This window comes from Mchenga conophoros, linkage group LG5 (genome assembly GCF_057382185.1).
Source record: "Mchenga conophoros isolate Kocher_MC1m ecotype Shallow Benthic linkage group LG5, M_conophoros_male_GT1.1, whole genome shotgun sequence".
In the NCBI taxonomy this organism is placed as follows: domain Eukaryota; kingdom Metazoa; phylum Chordata; class Actinopteri; order Cichliformes; family Cichlidae; genus Mchenga; species Mchenga conophoros.
This window is the reverse complement of record NC_140530.1, coordinates 34,570,504-34,589,401: the sequence shown is the minus strand read 5'-3', so window position 1 is coordinate 34,589,401 and position 18,898 is coordinate 34,570,504. Positions and strand designations below refer to the sequence as shown.

The following is an 18,898-nucleotide window of genomic DNA, read 5'->3' as shown; positions in this document are numbered from 1 at the left end:
TCTGCGTACAGTCGGGTATAATAGGTCAGAAAAGATTCTTTTATGCTTTTCATGTCATGACATATCTTATCATTTGCTGGGTTTTTAATTTTCTGAATAAATCTGTCAGCCTGCTGTTTCCGTATCCTCCAAGCAAGGAGTCTCTTAGATTTGGGACCATTTTCATAATAATTCTGCTTAATGAATTTAGCCCTTTTTTCTATTTGGTCATCATATAAACTATTTAATATCTGTTGTGTTTCTTTAATTTGTGATAACGTGTCATCATTGTTACTTTTCATATGTTCTGATTCTAGGTGTTTCAGTAGTAAGGTCTTTTAGATACTTCTGTTTTTCCTTTTTTTGTATGAGGACCACAAAATTAGCTTCCCTCTAAGAACTGCCTTCGCTGCATCCCATAAAATACTAGGAGAAACATCACCCTTGTTATTGTAGTCCATGTATTCCTTAAATTCTTATTTTACAAACTTTTCAAATTCTACATCATTTAGTAGACTAGTATTAAGCCTCCATAAAGTCTCTTTGCGATCTGAATCCAAATGGAGTGTCAGGTACACCCCTGCATGGTCCGAAATATCTCTCACCCTTATATCACAATTTATAATTCTATGCTTATCAAAGTGTGACATAAAAAAAATAGTCCAGTCTTGAATACATATGGTGGGAATGTAAAAAAAAAGTATATTTCTTTTCCAGTGAGTGTGCATCCCTCCACACGTCAACCAACCCCAATTCCTTAAGCATTCTTTTAACATATACTGCTTCTGGTTGTAATAATTTAGTTTTGCTGGACGTGTCCAGAAACGGATTCAAGTGAATATTCCAATCTCCACCGCATATTAATATGCCTGATGTTTCTGTTGCAATTAATTCCGAAAGGGTCCTGATTACATGTTTATCAGTCCCTGGTGGTCTGTACACGTTAAACAATGTAACTTCCTTGTGATCTATGTACCCTTTAACCAGTATATAACGCCCCTCCTTATCTCTGATTTGTGAGGAAAGTTGGAAATGTACTTTGTCACACAATAAGATGGCCACTCCTCTAGAATGTTTTTTTATATGCAAGGAATAATACACATTTTTAAACCCCATTTTACACAATTTTTTGTGCTCGATGGCAAAAAGATGTGTTTCTTGCCAGTAAATTATATCTTGTTTTTCTCGCTTCATTTTAGCAAGAGCTTTGTTTCTTTTAATGGGGTTATGTAAACCATTAACATTAACTGTAATTACCTTATATTGTTGTCTGATCTCCATCAGCAAAAGGAAAATACACAATACCTGTAAATCTGTGCTCTGTGCTCTGTGCTCTGAAAAGAAAAGGGGGTCTACAGAACAAAGGAACAACGTACCTGAACAAATAACATATATGACTTCCAATTATGAAGTGTACGTCCAACTTCAAAACAAAGAGGAGAGTCCCTAAAGTCCCAGAGAGCCCCTCGTAGTGCTGCTTGGTGAGCTCCGCTCATCATAGCAGCGCTCTTGGAGAAAGCTGTTAGCATCCCAAACTGCGGTCAAACCTATCACTCTTATTTTACACAGGAAAACTGCAGTCTTAAGTGCGGAAAATTTTTTTTTAGGTTTTACTATCCATGCACTTGAATCTCTGGAGCTTTTCCTGGATGTATTTCAGGGCGATTGTGGCTCAAGAGTTAGGTGTTTGTCTTGTAATTGGAAGGTTGCTGTTTCGAGCCCCGGCTCGGACAGTCTCGGTCATTGTGTCCTTGGGCAAGACACTTCACCTACCGCCTACTGGTGATGGCCAGAGGGGCCGATGGCGCAATATGGCAGCCTCGCTTCTGTCAGTCTGCCCCAGGGCAGCTGTGGCTACAACTGTAGCTTGCCTCCACTAGTGTATGAATGTGAGAGTGAATGAATAGTGGAATTGTAAAGCGCTTTGAGGGGTCCGAAAAGCGCTATATAAATGCAATCCATTATTATTATTATTATTATTATTATTTCATCCGTTCCTCCCGGGTCCGCCGCGGCGCTCCGCTTGCGCTTTCCCATCAACTTCCTCTTCTCCAGGTCGTCGGCTGCGTCTTGCGCGTTGTTGTAAATCACGGGCCCGTTTTCATAAAACACACGCAGTCTCGACGGATACAGTGTTTGGAAGCGGAGCCCCTTCTCTTTTAAAATCCTCCTGATCGTATTGTATGCTTTGCGTTTCGCTAAAATGTCACTAGGATAGTCTTGGTCGAAATACACACGTCTGCCCTTCAGCAGTATTTCTTTTTTGGTCCACGCAGACCGGAGAACCAAGTCCTTGGTGTTGTATTCCAAAAAATGAATCACGACGGACCTGGGGTTGGAGCCCGGAGGTGGCTTGGGGCCGAGTGAGCGGTGGCACCGCTGTATGCCCAGATTGATGTCGGGGAGGGACAGTTCATTCTTTATAAAATTTTCCATGAATTCGAGCATGTTGTCCCCTTCTTCACCCTCTGGTATCCCGTGAACACGTATGTTATTCCTGCGAGACCGGGCTTCCAGGTCGGACAGACGTGTCTGGAGGTCTTCTTGTAACTGGAGAGTATGGCCGAGCCCATCTTTAAGGTCGACTGTGACCTCCTCAACCTCGGTTACTCTCTGTTCGACCTCCTCGATCCTGCTTCTTACCTCTTTCATGTCCGTGACAATTTCGTTGAACCGTTGCCCCACTTCTTTCCTAAACTCCGACATTTCTGTTTTCACAAGTCCAGTTTTTTCCGCTATTTCACTTTTTAAATTATCCTGGACTTTTTTAAGCTCAGCAAGAATGCTAGCTTCAATTGCCTCCATAGCTCCGAGTAGCTGTAGCTTGCTAGCACCGTCAACTTCTTTCGGTGAAAAAACTCCTTCCTCCGCACTTTCTTGCCGAATTCCTCTTGTGTTTCTCTTGTTACCCCCTGGCATACTACTATGAATATTCTTAGTTGTGTTATAATATGTCAGTTTTCAAGGGGTAACCGCCCGGGAGCTGAAAGATTATGCTGCAACCAGCTTCCCCACCATCCGGAAGTCCCCAGTTTCACATATTTGATCTGGTAGATTTGTACACCAGATGCCCCTCCAACCTCATAAAAACTTAAAATAGCTGACTAAATGTGAAGGAAACTTTCAGTCACTGCATGTGAGTCATATGTCATCCCCTTCAGTAGGTTAGCCTATAGTGACAGCTAGACACTTTGTTATGACCTAAAGGTGAGTCTGACAAGACATCAACAACCTCACTGTCCTCTTAGTCAACCCACAGGCCTGCACTGTAAATCCTAAAGCATGGCTGACTCTTGCTAGCATCAAGTTTAGCATAAAGCCAGAAACCAAATTGATACTGTTTAGCTGCAGTGATAGGATGATATATTTTTTAGTAAGTTTATAGAAAGGGTTCAGATAATTGGTATTGTAGTTTATATCCCTACATTATATTTACTTTGGAAATTTGGTCATTGTGTAATGACCAATAATCCTTCTTTTACATTTTTTAAAGGAACCTAATATTTTGACATGAACAAAGTGTTATTAATAAAAAAAAAAACTCCAATCCCACTTTTGACGGCTGTAAATTTCCTGATTAATTGAATAATCAGACCGATCATGTCTTGAAGACCTCATATTGTAGCTTGCTATCGCCAGTGTGTGAATGTGTGTGTGAATGGGTGAATGACTGAATGTAGTGTAAAGCGCCTTGGGGTCCTATGGACTAGAAAAGCGCTATACAAATGCAGGCCATTTACCATTTACCATATTGCCCCAATAGAGCACTTTGCTCTACACTGCAGGCTTACTTGTGGTTCCATTCTTCCAGTAGAATGGGAGAGTGTTTAGCTTAGAGGCGCCTCTCTTTTGTGGAACGAGCTCCCAGGTTGGATTCAGGAGAGAGTAACCTTTTCTACTTTTAAGATTAGCTTAATTCCTTTTTGAAAAACCATATTGTTATGGCTGTATCAGGTGATCCTGAGTCCCCACTTAGTTATGGGAGCTTCCGATGATGAGTGTCTTCTTTGCTCAAGTTTTTTCATTCACTCATGTTTATGCACCAATCATTAATTTAATCATTAGTTATTATTAATTTTTTGCTCTCTTCCACAGTATGTCTTTTGTCCTGTCATCCTCCCCTCACCCCAACTGGTCATGGCAGATGGCTGTCCCTCCCTGAGCATGGTTTTGATGGAGGTTTCTTTCTGTTAAAATTTTGTTTTTTCTTCTCACTGTCCCCAAATGCTAGTTTATAGAGATGTCTGATTATTGCACGGTCTTTTCCTTACAATATAAAGTAGCTTGAGGTAGAGCTGGGCGATAGAACGATAACGATATGTATCGCGATATAACTTTTACTCGATAGAGAAATTAAGCTATCGCGATAGACTTCGCCGCTCTTGTCCTCTTAAAATAAAAATTTTTTTTAAAAAAAAGGTCAGCCAATCCAAACTAAGTAGCGCAGAGCCGAACCAATCACAGCCGCAGCGTCACGGCGCGTGACTTGTTACATACAGCACAAGTGCCAAGCCGCACGTGTGTTTGTTTGGGAAGCAGGCAGTGGGGGGTAATAATAATAATAATAATAATGGATTGGATTTATATAGCGCTTTTCAAGGCACCCAAAGCGCTTTACAATGCCACTATTCATTCACTCTCACATTCATACACTGGTGGAGGCAAGCTACGGTTGTAGCCACAGCTGCCCTGGGTAATGGAGCCAGCGCGTAATGGAGGAAATGAGTGTGCCGACTAGAAAAATCAACCGAGCGTGACCGAAGAGAAAACAGATGACGGTTCCAATGCCGGAGAGATTGTCGAACGGAAGAGCCATAGAAGTTCCGTAGTGTGAAGGTATTTCGGCTATTTCAAGTCTGACAAAAAACAGAGTAGCGTGCACTGTAAATTGTGCCGAAAGCAAGTCTGGAAATACAATAAACTGGTGCATGCGTCACACTGTGCGCCACGTTATTGTTTCGGTGAAATGAATTTCTACAATACTGTTACTGTTAATTCTACTCTCTGCAGTGTTTAAATGCTTACATATACACAAAGTTACTGTCCCTCCACACATACGACTCGGGTCTGCTTCTATGCCCCAGCTTTGTTTACTTTTTCCCACCGAGGCTTCTAGACTTCTGATTGGCCAACATTTCTGCACGGTTAGGAATCTAGCGCCACCTGCTGCTTTGGCATGTTCATAGCAGCGTTTTCCTTCATTTCTGCCTTTATGTGTGGACGGGATTATTTTTTAAAACGAAAACGGAAAATCTCCGTTTTCAAAAACACCCGTGTACGTGTGGACGTAGCCTCAGTCTCTGACTGGAAGCGCTAATTCGTCATTCGGCTTTTGTCAGACTAAAGTAACTGTTAAAACTGTTTGAAAAGCTCAGCTATACAACAAGGAGAGATTGAGAATTTCCTTTTAGTTCTCAGTTTATTTGATACTGACAAAAGTTAGTTTTGTCTGTTCTTCTGTAAAACAAACTAAGATTTATTTTTAGAATTAATATTTTGTTTCTAAGTGGAATTGACAATTTAGTCTGTTTTTGTTTGTTCTGTTTTGAAACTTAAACGCTTTAGCGGCTGCCTTTTGTGTAGTTTGCAATATTTGCCTTTATTTATCTGAAAAAGTCTCATGTTCCTTAAGTACATCTACCCTGTTGAACTTATTATGGGAAATAAATATTTAAATAAAAACAAGCTGCTGATTATTTCACATTTTACTTGTGAGCAACGGCACATTTAAATCTTACAAATATAGTTATTTGGCTTATATCGTGATAGATATCGTTATCGCCTGAAATGAAAAAAACATATCGTGATATGAAAAAATCTCATATCGCCCAGCTCTAGCTTGAGGCAACAGTTGTTGTGATTTGGTGCTATTTAAATAAAACTGAATTCAATTGAATTGAAATGTGGAAAAGAAGTGCACTGCCCATGGGGGGGGAAAAAAAATACAAACCCTACATTTTCCACAGCATAAAAGTCTTCTCTGTTGTGCTATGTCCTCAGTATGTCCAAAATGCTCATAGCTTCATCAGCTTTATATTAACTAATTGAAGGGAATTAGACTACCGGTGTGATTTCCATATGCTAGTATGGACTAGTGAAAATCTACAAGGAAGCTACACAGTTTGATAATTAGCTTTCTACAGTGAAGCAATGACATCAAAGAGTAGAGTTCCTTTAGTACTGATTTGAAATATATGTTGTTTTTCTTGGTGTGTATTAGTATTTTTTGATAATGTCTATACCAGTGACCTAGCAAATAAAAGAAATAGCACACCTTGTCCAAATGTGGAGAATCTATTTCCCCCCAAAAGTGTCAGGAATATCGTTTAAAGATTTTAGGAAAAAACATCTATAATGTCATGCTCAGCAGGTGTACAGGATGTGCGTCTTTCCCATCTTCTTCTTTGAAATTTGTTGTGCACTTTTGCACCCCCGGTTATTTTTTGTGAGTGACATCCTGACTCTGACCTTTAGTTTGCAGAGAACAACTTAGCTAAGCGTAGTGCATGTGTGTGTGTCTGTGTGTGTGTTTTTCAAGCTGCCAACTTGAATCACTCCAGTGAGGATAGACTGACAGAAGGATGGGTATAGCCAGCCTGAGGGGAGAGAAATTGCATCATTCCTCCAGAATGATGATCCATGTATGTGTGTGTGTGTGTATGTGTGTGTGTGTGTGTGTGTGTGTGCCCACATGAGTGTATGTTTGTTCGTGTCTATGTGTGCAAGAAAAAAGGGAAAAAAAGCTCATAGGACTTCTTTATAACATCTTATAATCATCTAGGGTTCCCCCTCCTAGGACCTGGCATCCACATATGTGGACATCTCATTTTGGGTTATTTAGACCAAAATACTCAATTTTGCTCTACAAGGGCCTGATATCGACTTACGAGGACATTATACTGCCTATGATCTATCGAAATTTTAAACAAATGTCCTCATATGTGGCTCTTATTTTTCTTAGAAACAAAAATCAGGTATAAATAAAAATCCAGTAATTCTTTGTTTATACATTCATCTGGCCCCAATCAGCCCAAATATCAAAGAGAAATTAAAAATGCATGCCGTGGAAGAGTTCGGGTCTTAGGAGGTTAAGCAACCTTGGTGATGTAAATAAGTCTCTGCACCTAATTGATGTAGAAAAATTATGCTTTTAAAAATCTTTTTGACATAGTAAACCTAAACCAAACCAAGCAATATTTTTACCTAAACTTAACCAGACAGAGAATTTAGACTGAAGTGAACACTGAGAGAATGTAAAGCCTAAGTTTGATTTTAAACTGGATTTTAATTCTAGACTCTGAGAGCGTGTCCACATGTAAAATAATGTACTCTGATATTAGCCACTTTTAGACATTTCAAAGTCCTGTTGTAAGAAACATTCTAAGCTAATGTACGTAACAATCCCAGGTACAGTGAGGGAAATAATTATTTGATCATCTGCGGAATTTGTAAGTTCCCTCACTTGCAAAGAAACGAAATTTATGATAGTTTAATTTTAGTATAAAAAGACAAAATATCAACCATGCACCACACGGGTTAAAGTCAATAAATAAATAAATCGTGGTTTTTTTTGTTTGCTTGTTTTTCATTCCAACTTCTGCAATGCTATGGACCAGAGAGCTGTCAAAGGACATCAGGGACAAAACTGTCCCTGCATGTTTTGTCCCAGTCAGGGACAAAACATGCAGGGACTGTGTAGGCTTGTGTTATCGCCTACACAAACAGCTTTTTAGCAATCAGTAGACCACCATCGGTGACGGATTGAAATCTTGCAGCACCCACAAGTTCCTCCCTGCTCAAGAAGGCACAGATAGAGGCTGGTCTTAAGTTTGCCAGTGAGCATCTAAATGATTCAGAATATATTTTGGAGAAAGTGTTGTGGTCAGATGAAGCCAAAATCAAGCTGTTTGTCATCAGTTTGACCTTGTGTATTTAAAGAAAGAAAAACGCTAAGTATGACCCACAGAAGATCATCACCACATTCAACCACCAAGGTGGAAACATTTCAAGATGAGCCTACCGGACAATTTCACTGCATTGAGGGGTTAGAGGATGGGGCAATGTAAAATCTTGGAGGAGAATCTCCTTCCCTAAGACAAAACAATGAAAGTTGGTCTTCTAGAATAGAATGACCCAAAGCATACTGCCAGGCAACGAAAGAGAGGTAAAAGAAGAAGTGCAACGAAGAAGTTTTAAGGTCATGGAGTGGCCTGGCCAGTCTCCAGAACTCAATCCTATACAAAATCTGTGGAGGGAGCTGAAGCTTTGAGTTCCCAAGTGACAGCCAAGAAAGGGGTTAAGAGTTAAGGGAGCTAAGAGAGATCCATTTAGTCAAGAGATGGAGAGTGTGATTTTGCCATGTTACCTTCTTACCATTTTTTCCCCTATTTGTCACATTTTATAAAGAGTAAACACTGTGGTTTCAGGAATTCTGACATAGGTCATTATAAAAATGCTTTCATGGTTTGTTTGTTTTTTAGATTTAATTGCAGGACTTGTTGTGCCAACATTTGTGGAACTGAATGAACACAAGATGGCAACACTTCACACATGCATTTCTCTCCTGAGATTCTAATTTAGAAATTCAGGAGGAGGTTTAGTCTGGAGGAAACATATCAAGTGGTGGAAGCGTGTGCTCACTTTTATTGGATAACTTTCACAGTCTGGACCAATGAAACTTTTATTTTCCTTTTTTTTCTTTTTTATTATAACTGAAATATTGATACCGCCAAAGTATCCAGCAGTATATTTCCACTGACTGTCCATGTATTTGTCTTCAGGAAGATTCAGAATGGGGAGAATAGGCAAAAACAGACAGATAAAAAAGAAGGAGAAAATGGATGATGGAAGCAATATCAAGGCACAGGCTTGCATTATTCCTCGGTTTTACGACAAATACTTAATGAAAATCCCTGCAAGGGTGATAGAGGCCTGTATTTAATTAAGCCTTTATAAAAAATTAACCAGGGAGGCCAGGGCGATTTCCCCTCTCCTCTGGTCTGTTGAGTAGATTGAACCACAGTTACACTGCATAGACAGCTCTGAATTATAATTTTAGATAGAAGGTGAGTGAGAGGGAGAGGGAGCAGGAGCAAGCAGGTCTAATACTCACTAAAGAGCCAAAGGGGAGTTTAGGATGGGGGACCAATGCATCTCCTATTGCTACCCCTGGAATGTCTTCTAATCACATTAGGGGAAACTATAGCTCTGATTTATAAGGGCTCTTTTAAGTTCACTTTTCAGCCACAGCACCTCCATGTCTCTACATTTAAGAGTCTTTGAATGACTTTGATCTCCTAATTTGGGCGTCACATCCTGTGAAGGGCACAATGTGCAGAACAGGTGTAAATCATCACAGGAACTCTGGTGTCTTTTTTTTTTTCACCACACTGATGATGGCTAGTCTGCAGGGAGTAGTTAGAAGGACTTGAATTGGATTTACCACCCTAAGAGAAGAAAAGTCAATGGATGAATAAAATACACATATTTCTTATGGTCATGGTTGATGACCAAATATCATTTGGGGGTTGTCCATTTTTAACCCTTTTCTCAGCAGTTAAAACAAAATCATAAAAATAAGATACCTGGCAAATATGTGACAGAATAATCTCAACTTGGACAAGGATCACTTCAGATATTTTTTCTAAACTTTCAACAGTTTCTAATACTTTGAGGTGTCATCGAGTGTGGTGTGTCAGCCATGTGATAACAAGTGCTTAAACAGGACTGTAATCCCTGTCGTGGTTCAAGCACAGTTTTGCAGTTTGATTTGGTTGGCCCCGATCGTCAGACTGCTAGGACGGGGTGAGCAGATTTTGCCTGAGGTTCACAGATAGCTTTGTTGTCTGTATCAAAATGTTCAGTTAAAGTAGAAAGGTTTGAATTAGCCTGCGTTCAAATGCACTCCAACAAAACAGTACTTGATTGCAATCTGAATAAATTAATACAACACTCGTAAAGTAATAGCTAATAAAAGGAAAACAACAGCAGTAGCAAGTTCATTACATTAAAGTGGATTTCTTTTCAACTCAGAGTTTTTAATATATAAATAAATGTAATATTTACATATTAAAAAGTTAATCAGTTTTTGTGTTTTAAACAAATTATGACTTTTATAAGCATTCAGCTAACATTGAATGGTACCCAAATCATTCAGGTTTGGGTACTAACAATGACTATTAGTGCCCAAACCTTAATAGAACCTTAATAGAAAACTATACTTTTGATAATATAACTAGTTGTTATGGAGAAAACAAAATAAACATTGATTCAATGAATTATTGTCGATCGTGGCTCAAGAGTTGGGAGTTCGCCTTGTAATCGGAAGGTTGCCGGTTCGAGCCCCGGCTTGGACAGTCTTGGTCGGTGTGTCCTTGGGCAAGACACTTCACCCGTTGCCTACTGGTGGTGGTTAGAGGGCCCGGTGGCGCCAGTGTCCGGCAGCCTCGCCTCTGTCAGTGCTCCCCAGGGTGGCTGTGGCTACACTGTAGCTTGCCATCACCTGTGTGTGAATGGGTGGATGACTGAATGTGTAAAGCGCTTTGGGGTCCTTAGGGACTAGTAAAGCGCTATACAAATACAGGCCATGTACCATTTACCATCATCAATATGCAACTTGATCATGACACTAACAAAACATTTTTTAGAAATTTTACAGTACGTACCACATTGCATAGTCGTAAAAGATGGAATGCATGTGTGTGTTTTATTGAAGTCATCATTCTCAAAACTGCTCTGTTTTTTTTTACAGATCCATACAGACTCTGATGATGGTGAGGGCAACATCAAATATACTATCTCTGGAGAAGGAGCTGGATCCATCTTCATCATTGATGAGCTTACAGGAGACATACATGCCACAGAGAGACTAGACCGAGAGGAAAAGGCTTTTTACACTCTTAGGGCTCAGGCCCGGGACCGGCTCTCTAATGATCCCCTTGAGCCAGAGTCAGAGTTTGTCATCAAGGTCCAGGACATCAATGACAGTGAACCCAAGTTCTTGGAAGGACCCTATATTGGCAGCGTGGCAGAGTTGTCACCCATAGGTAAGCTGGAAAATGTCTAGCGCAGTCAGACAAGAACCATTTGGATAACTGTTTGAGGCTCTGTACATAGCAAAGCCCAAGGGTGCCTGTAATGTATGGAATTGCAAGTTTTACTGCAGCTATTTTCATGATACATAAGTAGGGTGTGTGAGCTTTTTTTATGGGCTCAAGGGAAGGCGTAAAGTGCCAGAAAGAGCAATATGTTAAAATTCTCCTCCACAAGAGAGATGGATATATGAAAAAGCAGACATGTAAGATAGCTATGTTAAATGAAAATGGATTTGGAGTCACTGAATTTACTCTCGATAGTAGGAAGTAGAAAATGAAAGAAACAGTGCAGGCATATAAAGAAAGTAGAGGCAAACAAATTGCATTACTCCCAGATAAGCTGTGTTCTAACACTGTTTTGAGGCAAATGATAAAAGGAAGAACAAGAGGGAAAGAGCAACATAGGAACGGTGCTCCAGGAGTGCAGTTTATGGAGAGAGTACACTGTCAGTAAAAATGACACTACAATACTTTAAATCCTAACGTGTTTTTATTGTGACTGAGTATATTAGCAGCAATCCATGGCTGCTTCAAACTATTTGCAAAATGGAAAAGACAGGTGAATGAGGGTGTCAAGGGCTTCATTAGCGTGGTATTAATGTCAAAGACAGCTGATATTCAATAGACAAAATTTTGTTTAGCTGCTAAGCAATATCACCATGTTTACTCCAAAGGGTTTGTGCGATACGGGTATATGCGTCCGTGTGTTTGTGTGTGTGTGTTCATGCATATGCAGTAGAGGCAGGGGTGCTTCTTGTTTGAGTGACTCCAGGAGTGGTGCAAAATGGAATGGCTCTTTCCTGTTCAAGCCTGATTGGAATTAATTCCTGCTTCCTCAGCATGATCCAAAGCATGGGCATTTCTGCCTACATTGCTCTCTAAAACTGAATGGCGTGTGTATGCATGCGTGTGTGAGTCGGTGAGAGAAAGGAAAGTGAAAGTTAGCAAAAACAGGAGCATGATAAAGAGAAAAGGAATAAACACAATTTCAGAAAATGATGCAAAACCCTGGGGAGCACAGGGGAGCTGTCCTCAAGAAAGAGTGAGATGCAGCCTTAAAAGCCATGCTTGGTTAATAATAGTTTATGTAATCTTAATGATCATAACTCTTCTACCTCTGTCCCTTATTTGACCCTGCCACGTCTCACTTAGATTATATAAGAAATAAATAGACAGTTCATATTCTCATGGTGTGCTACCACTAATGACATAACATTCACCACTAAATCAGGCATTCTCATGGTTCATCCATGTGTCTTTTCTTTTGACCTGTTTGACTGGCACTCACCATTTCCCAGCTCATCACCTTTACTGACATTTCCATGTTTTAACGACAGTAATGTCACTTAGTTTGGACGTATACTTTTATAAATGTAAAAGTATAACATTTGCTATATTGATATATCTTATAATAGTTTCAGTGCTTTTTATTTTGGATAATTCTGTAGAACCCTACTTTCCACTCGATCAACAAATTTACTAATCCGCATTTTAAAATAGTTCCTAACAACATCTTACACCGGTTTGAGTAGAATCTGGTAAAACCTACAGTGTCCAGCTGTTTTAGGAAAATGTTTCTTTATGACACAAACTGGTTTTGTGCTATTTTTATTGCTTTTTGTGGCCTGTTTTTGTTTTGGGAGCAAAAGACAGTGGGGCAGAGCAATATAGAAATTTGAGAAGGTACTAACATTGTGGGATGTACAAAATATTGACTTTTTAGCCTTTCCAGGAAAACAAAAACAAGACCTGTCTTATAAACGCTGAGTTTTTATTTTGTTTGTTAATGTGTCTCAAAATCATTCAGAATTTATAGGTATCCTCTTATTTTGTTGCTGCTCTGTTACTGTTGTTTAATGAATTCCCAGTGGAATTTTGTCGTCATGCCCTATGAGCATGTTCAACATGTGCTGACATCTACTGTAAATTTGATTTGTCTTTTTCTTTGTGGAAAAAAAAAACATTGTACATGCACAAAACCTCAGTAGAATCATCACTTTCAAATAATTTGGACACAGCTCTTCTGATATGCTGTGATGGAAGCAGGTTGCAAGCATTAACCACACCAGTGATATGCTCACTGTGCTGTTTTATGCTCAGCCATATAGCCAAATTGCCTTGGAACACGTGAGGCCATAACAGTAAGAAAGTAATCAGGACTCAACTGCCAGAGGCATATTCATCTTTACCCCTGTCATGTCTCCCGGCACTCGTCTTTGTCATAGTCTTAAAGCCTCTCTATGCTCGCCTCGCCCCTTTTGTTAGGGCATCCTATTTGGTTGCCTATCTGTCTATCCTTAGTATACTTAGTATGCTCAGCATTTTCTTTCTTAAAAATAACCCTTTTTCACCCACTGAGCAGTATTTGTTAAGGAGAACTGCAATAATTAGAAGTACTGAAGCTGATGATGAAGCATGAAGGTCTGAGCTCTACGTTGCCCTGTGGAAAATGTGTGTCTAATGAAATTGCTGTCTTAAATCAGATTTGTTGCGTACGAACGATTGAATGTTGTTCATAGAATCATGCATACGTTTATGATGGAACAGAAAAGGGAGCATGGAAACCTACAGGTGTGCTCCAATTCATGATGATAAACTGTGAAAGATCAATTTGAATCAGCACAACCAGTAAAAGTACTTGAGCTAACTATGCTTCTTGGTTCGTAATTATATTAACTGCCATAATATCGATGCATTTTCTATTTACATGTTTACTGATTCCATTATTTTTGCCACAATAATGGAACAGTACCACACAGCAAGAAGACCCTGGCTGCAACTACAAATCTAGTCTCCGTGTTCGAGTAGTTACATGTTCGAGTAGTTGCTTGTTCGACTAGTCGCATCCCACCTGTCTTGTTTTTTCATGCTGCATGCATTACTAGCAAGTTGAGGACAGTCAAACTTCCATCTGTCTTTTTGTTTTTTGTTTTCTACCTTACAAATGCACAACAGATAAAGAACTTATTGTATTTTGAAATTAAAACTAAACATTATAGGTCAGTTTGATTAATGGCTTCTCACTTACAAACTTACAGGTCATCATTCTCTTTATAGCTCACCCTCCACTGTATTTTCTGAATCAAAGTGGAGCTATAATAAATGTAAATCAACTGCAATGTTAAAAGCTAATGTTGCCTCACGTCCATTTGCAAGGTAATATTGGAGGTACGGGTCTGTCCATTTTAAGTACCTATCCTTCCATTATAAAATTATATGCATTATATCTTTGGCAAAAAGCCCTGCGCCTTCCTAAAAGTACCAGCAACTTTTAGTGAGTGTACTTAAAATAAAATAGTAGGTTAAGATACTAATCAAGAGGTAAATATAACCTTAAATCATTTTGTATTATGATTTGTTGTTTTCTAAAGAATATCATAAAGGTTGAAGAAAAATGTTACAAATATTACAAAAATACCAAAATACATGACACTGATCCTGCTCAAGACTTAAGATGTGAAATCTTGTTGTCTTACTAAAAATGTGAGATTTGAGTTAATTCTTTTTCACAAAACTCTTTGTTGATTCCATTTGACTTGGTTTTTTGAGGACTCTTAGAACATGTTATGGCATAACTATTACATGCTGTAACAATAGCATCAATTAAAGTCTTAGATGAGAAAGACGTCCATAATTTTACTGAGTGGTTCCTCAGGGCTAGTTCCAGACACTGGCAGCCCCCTTTTTGATTCTGGAGGAGGGAACCAATGCACTGACTTCAGTAGCCTTGGCTCTTGATACAAAGGATGCTAAGTGAATCTTCATACACTTTGGGAGGCAGAGATGGAGACAGACATCTTGGAAACAGGAATGTGGAGAACATGGAAACAGGGCCCAATAAACACCAGCTGTCTGGTGATGTCACCTTTGATTGGAGGTGAGTACTGTCCATCTAGTTTACAAGTGCTCTTGCCCTTAGCCACCAAAGTGCAGACCTGCAATATACAAACAACTGTTGAAGAGCAGAAAAGAAACTGTCTGTAACTTTCTGCTGAGGCCCCACTCTCATGCCCTGTTGGTTAGGACTTGGTTTTGCAAAAGAAGTTGGTTGGACCTATAGCTGTAGCATCTGGCTAGAAAGACAATCTAGCATGGCTTTAAGGAAAGATCAGAGTTAAACTAGAGCTACTTGTCAAGTTCCTCAGCCTAGCATAATCACGGGAATTGGTTAGAACTAGCTAGCCTGACTGCGTGCAATAATAATAATAATCCACACGCAAATGGCGTTTTTTTGTGAGATTTTGTGAAAACTCCGTTTTTGCGTTTACGTGTGGACGAGGAATACTGAGTTCGTCACGAAACGTCAAGGGTATGTACCTCTTTTCACGTGACGCTGTTGGCCACGTTATTGTTTACATGAGATGAATTTCTACAATGGCGGATATAGACAAAATACTGCTAATCTTACTATCTGCAGGTTTTACACACTTACATATACACACGCAGTCGCACTGTCCCTCCATTTAGAAAGGCAAAAGCATCACGGTGTAATTATTTTACGTGTTATTGTATTTTTCCTGAGTAATAATATTCAACACTGCTATCAATACATTTTTCAAATAGTGTCTCTCTGTACAAAATGGGTTCAGAAACATAAACAACTGTGGGATACTGTTTGTCCGTGATTTGGACAGCCCAACGCGTGCTCCCAATGCAGGGGAAACTAATTCTGTCGCAGAGTCCTACCTTGTCACTTGTGCAGGTGAAGCCAAAGGCAAGATATGCTTCATTATATTTTCTAGTATTTGGCTTGGAATGAAGTTGGTTTGGAAACATATTTGGTGATGCTTCATCTTCTGCTTTGCGTTTGTGTGGGAGCCCCGTCAAAAACCTGTCCATTATGCTAGCAGTGTCCAAGCGCTCTTTATTTTTTCTTTTTTTTTATTCATACCGTGCCACCCCCCCACCCCCCTGTAATGGCTCTGCGCCCCCCACTTTGGGGAACTCTGGCCTAAAGAATATATAGCATTGTAATGTTTGTAATGTTGTTGTCATAGCAATAGTCTTTTGAAAATAATTACCTACTTTTGTAATGATAATATTTTTTTCCATTTTTCATTTATTTTATTTTATTTTATTCTTTATTTGGTGCCAGTTAAATCTATATTGTTTTTTTGTTGTTGTTCTTTTTTTCTTTTCTTTTGTTTTTTAAATTCTGCATTTTAATTTCAATCCTAGCTAGCGAGACAAAAACATAAGAACTTATTGAGACAGGTGAGAACTACCTCGGAAATGGTGTTATTAATATTGCAAAGCCCACATAGTGAGGTTCAGTGTCAGTCTGGAAAGTTAGAAGTGGGAAAATACTTGTGTTGCTTTAGGCATTGTTTGTCTTCTGGTAATCGATGTTATAATAGGATTTTGGACTGGGAATTTACCTTTATACATCAAGTTTAATATGATGCTTATGAAGGTGGTTTACATATGATGGTGTGATCGGCTAATGTTTGTGTTTTGTGAAGCCTCACCATCTCTTTTTTCTTTGCATTCCCCAGCCATTGAGAGTGTTTAAATATTTATGTACATAGCTTTGAGCTAAGACTGAAAAGTTTTACAGACATGGAGGCTTAAGTAGTGTTAAACTAATATGGTGCAACTCTTTGACAATACTACATAGCTGTATAGTTTTGTATCTTCTACACTTATGCAGTTGATAGATTGAGCTTTTAGATCTAGTACATATACTGTGGAGACATTATTAGCTGTGGCACCCCAAGCTAATACTTATGCTTCACACACCCAGCTAATATTGAAGTAATAAAGACAGGCCTTTTCCAATTTGAAATCAGTATTACATCGTGTTACAACATGCATACTAAGACATCCTTTTCTTTCTGTCTTTATGTGAACTGACTAACAAAGAAGCACCGTTTGTATGGGGCGAAACCATTTACTCACTGAGATAGTCATCTTTCCCTTCCACACAAAGGTCAGTTGGAAACGTGGCGAGGAGGGTCAGATCTTAGTAGTGAAATCACTACAGGGTGAAAAGTTACCACAGAGCTAATCCTGTGATTGATGTGGTTCCATTAGAGAGGAACTCAGTATCTCTGAGTGGCATAGATGTGGCACAACATGACATCATCGTTGTAGCTTCTAACCTTCTAGCCCTGACTGACATGTTGCAGTGTCAAAAGAACAACATGCAGGCAAATAACAGTCTAATAACAGCAGAGATAGTGACCACTGCCCTCATCTTTTCCTCTAATTACCCAAACTGATGCAGTGCCAAATACAAACAACCGTAGCCTCAGTTTAAATTAGCATATCAATTGGTTAACCCCCAATTGATCGTATCTTTTAAAGATAAAATATAAAGGAAGGGCCTTTATATGGACAAATGGACAAACTACAAACTCCATTAGCCAACATAGATTTTCTTTAAGACACTGCTATGCAGTTTAAACTGACATCATCTGAGGCTTTGGTAAATATTTCGACACTTCACAGTATGTTGTCTGTGTAATTATTAAAGGCCTTTGCATTTTATGTTTATATCTTTTTGATATAACAGTTGCTGTTGTTGGAATATTTTATTCTTGTGACTTGTTTTTACTTTAAAAGAAGCTGTTTTGATTTCAAGTATGAAAACATGCAAAGGTAGAGGATATTATCACTGTTACATGGTAAAGAATATGCTGTGATATATCTGTATTGCCATATTTGTTACTGTCAGACACTGTGTGTTTAATAGATGCCTGAATTTAGATATAGAGACTGACACTGATTTAAAGTCAGAAGTAGAGAAAGAAGAAAAAGCATTTTGAGATGTACTTTTTGGGCCCTTTCTTGAAGCTGTCTACCTCAACTTCAAAAAATAGATCACTTATTCTAGACTGTAGCCTACACAATGAACAGAGCGACTGACATTTAAAGAGTATTTGTAGTGGATAAAGGAAAGAATAGCACTGGAGATAATAAAACAGTAAAACTGAAAAAACTTGTTAATAAAGTTCTATATTTCGGTTGACATACATTTTTAAACTCTTCTGTGACACTGAGTGTTGTTTTAGTAAAATGATTTATAAAGACTATGGTATAATATAAAAAAGTGATGAAGCAACAAAATGACGCAACAAAATAAAGCAAGTAGGAGTATCTCTGTGAGGAAGACAACAGCTTCTGCCTCTCGTCTTTCTTTCTTTTTCTTTCTCTTCTTCATCTTTTGACCTTAGTCTCTCTGTTTCAATTTAATACCAGCAAAGTGGGTGTTAGAGATACATTTCCCCATCCTTTTGCTCCCTTTGTATGTAATGTAAGTACACAAGAGGATTAGAGTAATAATCACCGTAGTGGCTGTGCAGAAGGCTGCAAATTACTGCAGTTACCATTAGGGACTCCCGAGCCTGTCATGCTAACAGTAGATGAGACATTTAGAGCACCAGTTTCACAAGAGCAATGAGATAAGGCAGGAGCAACTTACAATCAATATGGTCTGTCAGCCACCTTTATGTATATGACTCGTAACATCCAACATTATGCGCTTAACCACAGTGTTTGAAACAATTGATTTTGGCTGATCTAATTGTGTGTGTGTGTGTGTGTGTGTGTGTGTGTGTGTGTGTGTGTGTGTGTGTGTGTGTGTGTGTGAGTGATTATTTGTATAAAGCAATGCGTAAAGCCAGGAGTGGGGGAGTGGGAGGAGGAGGGCAACAGTGTGTGTTTCAGTATGTTATGAGCAGTGTTGGGTAAGTTACTTTAAATTAGTAACTTAGTTACATTACTAGTTACTTCTATCAAAAGTAACTCAGTTACTTCAAGTTACTCGTTACTTTCAGAGTAACTAGTTACTAGGGAAAGTAACTTTGGTTTTACTCAGAATTCTC

General features: G+C 39.0%; 1 protein-coding gene across 2 annotated transcripts in view; it reads left to right on the top strand.

Annotated features, from left to right (window-relative positions):
• Positions 1 to 18,898, top strand: part of cdh22 (cadherin 22) — a 202,537-nt gene that overhangs the window by 114,660 nt on the left and 68,979 nt on the right. For both annotated transcript variants that reach the window (XM_085275085.1, XM_085275084.1), the window contains one exon: positions 10,730 to 11,024. In XM_085275085.1, the coding sequence (XP_085131211.1) occupies positions 10,730 to 11,024 (295 nt within the window). The remainder of the gene's footprint in view (positions 1 to 10,729; positions 11,025 to 18,898) is intronic.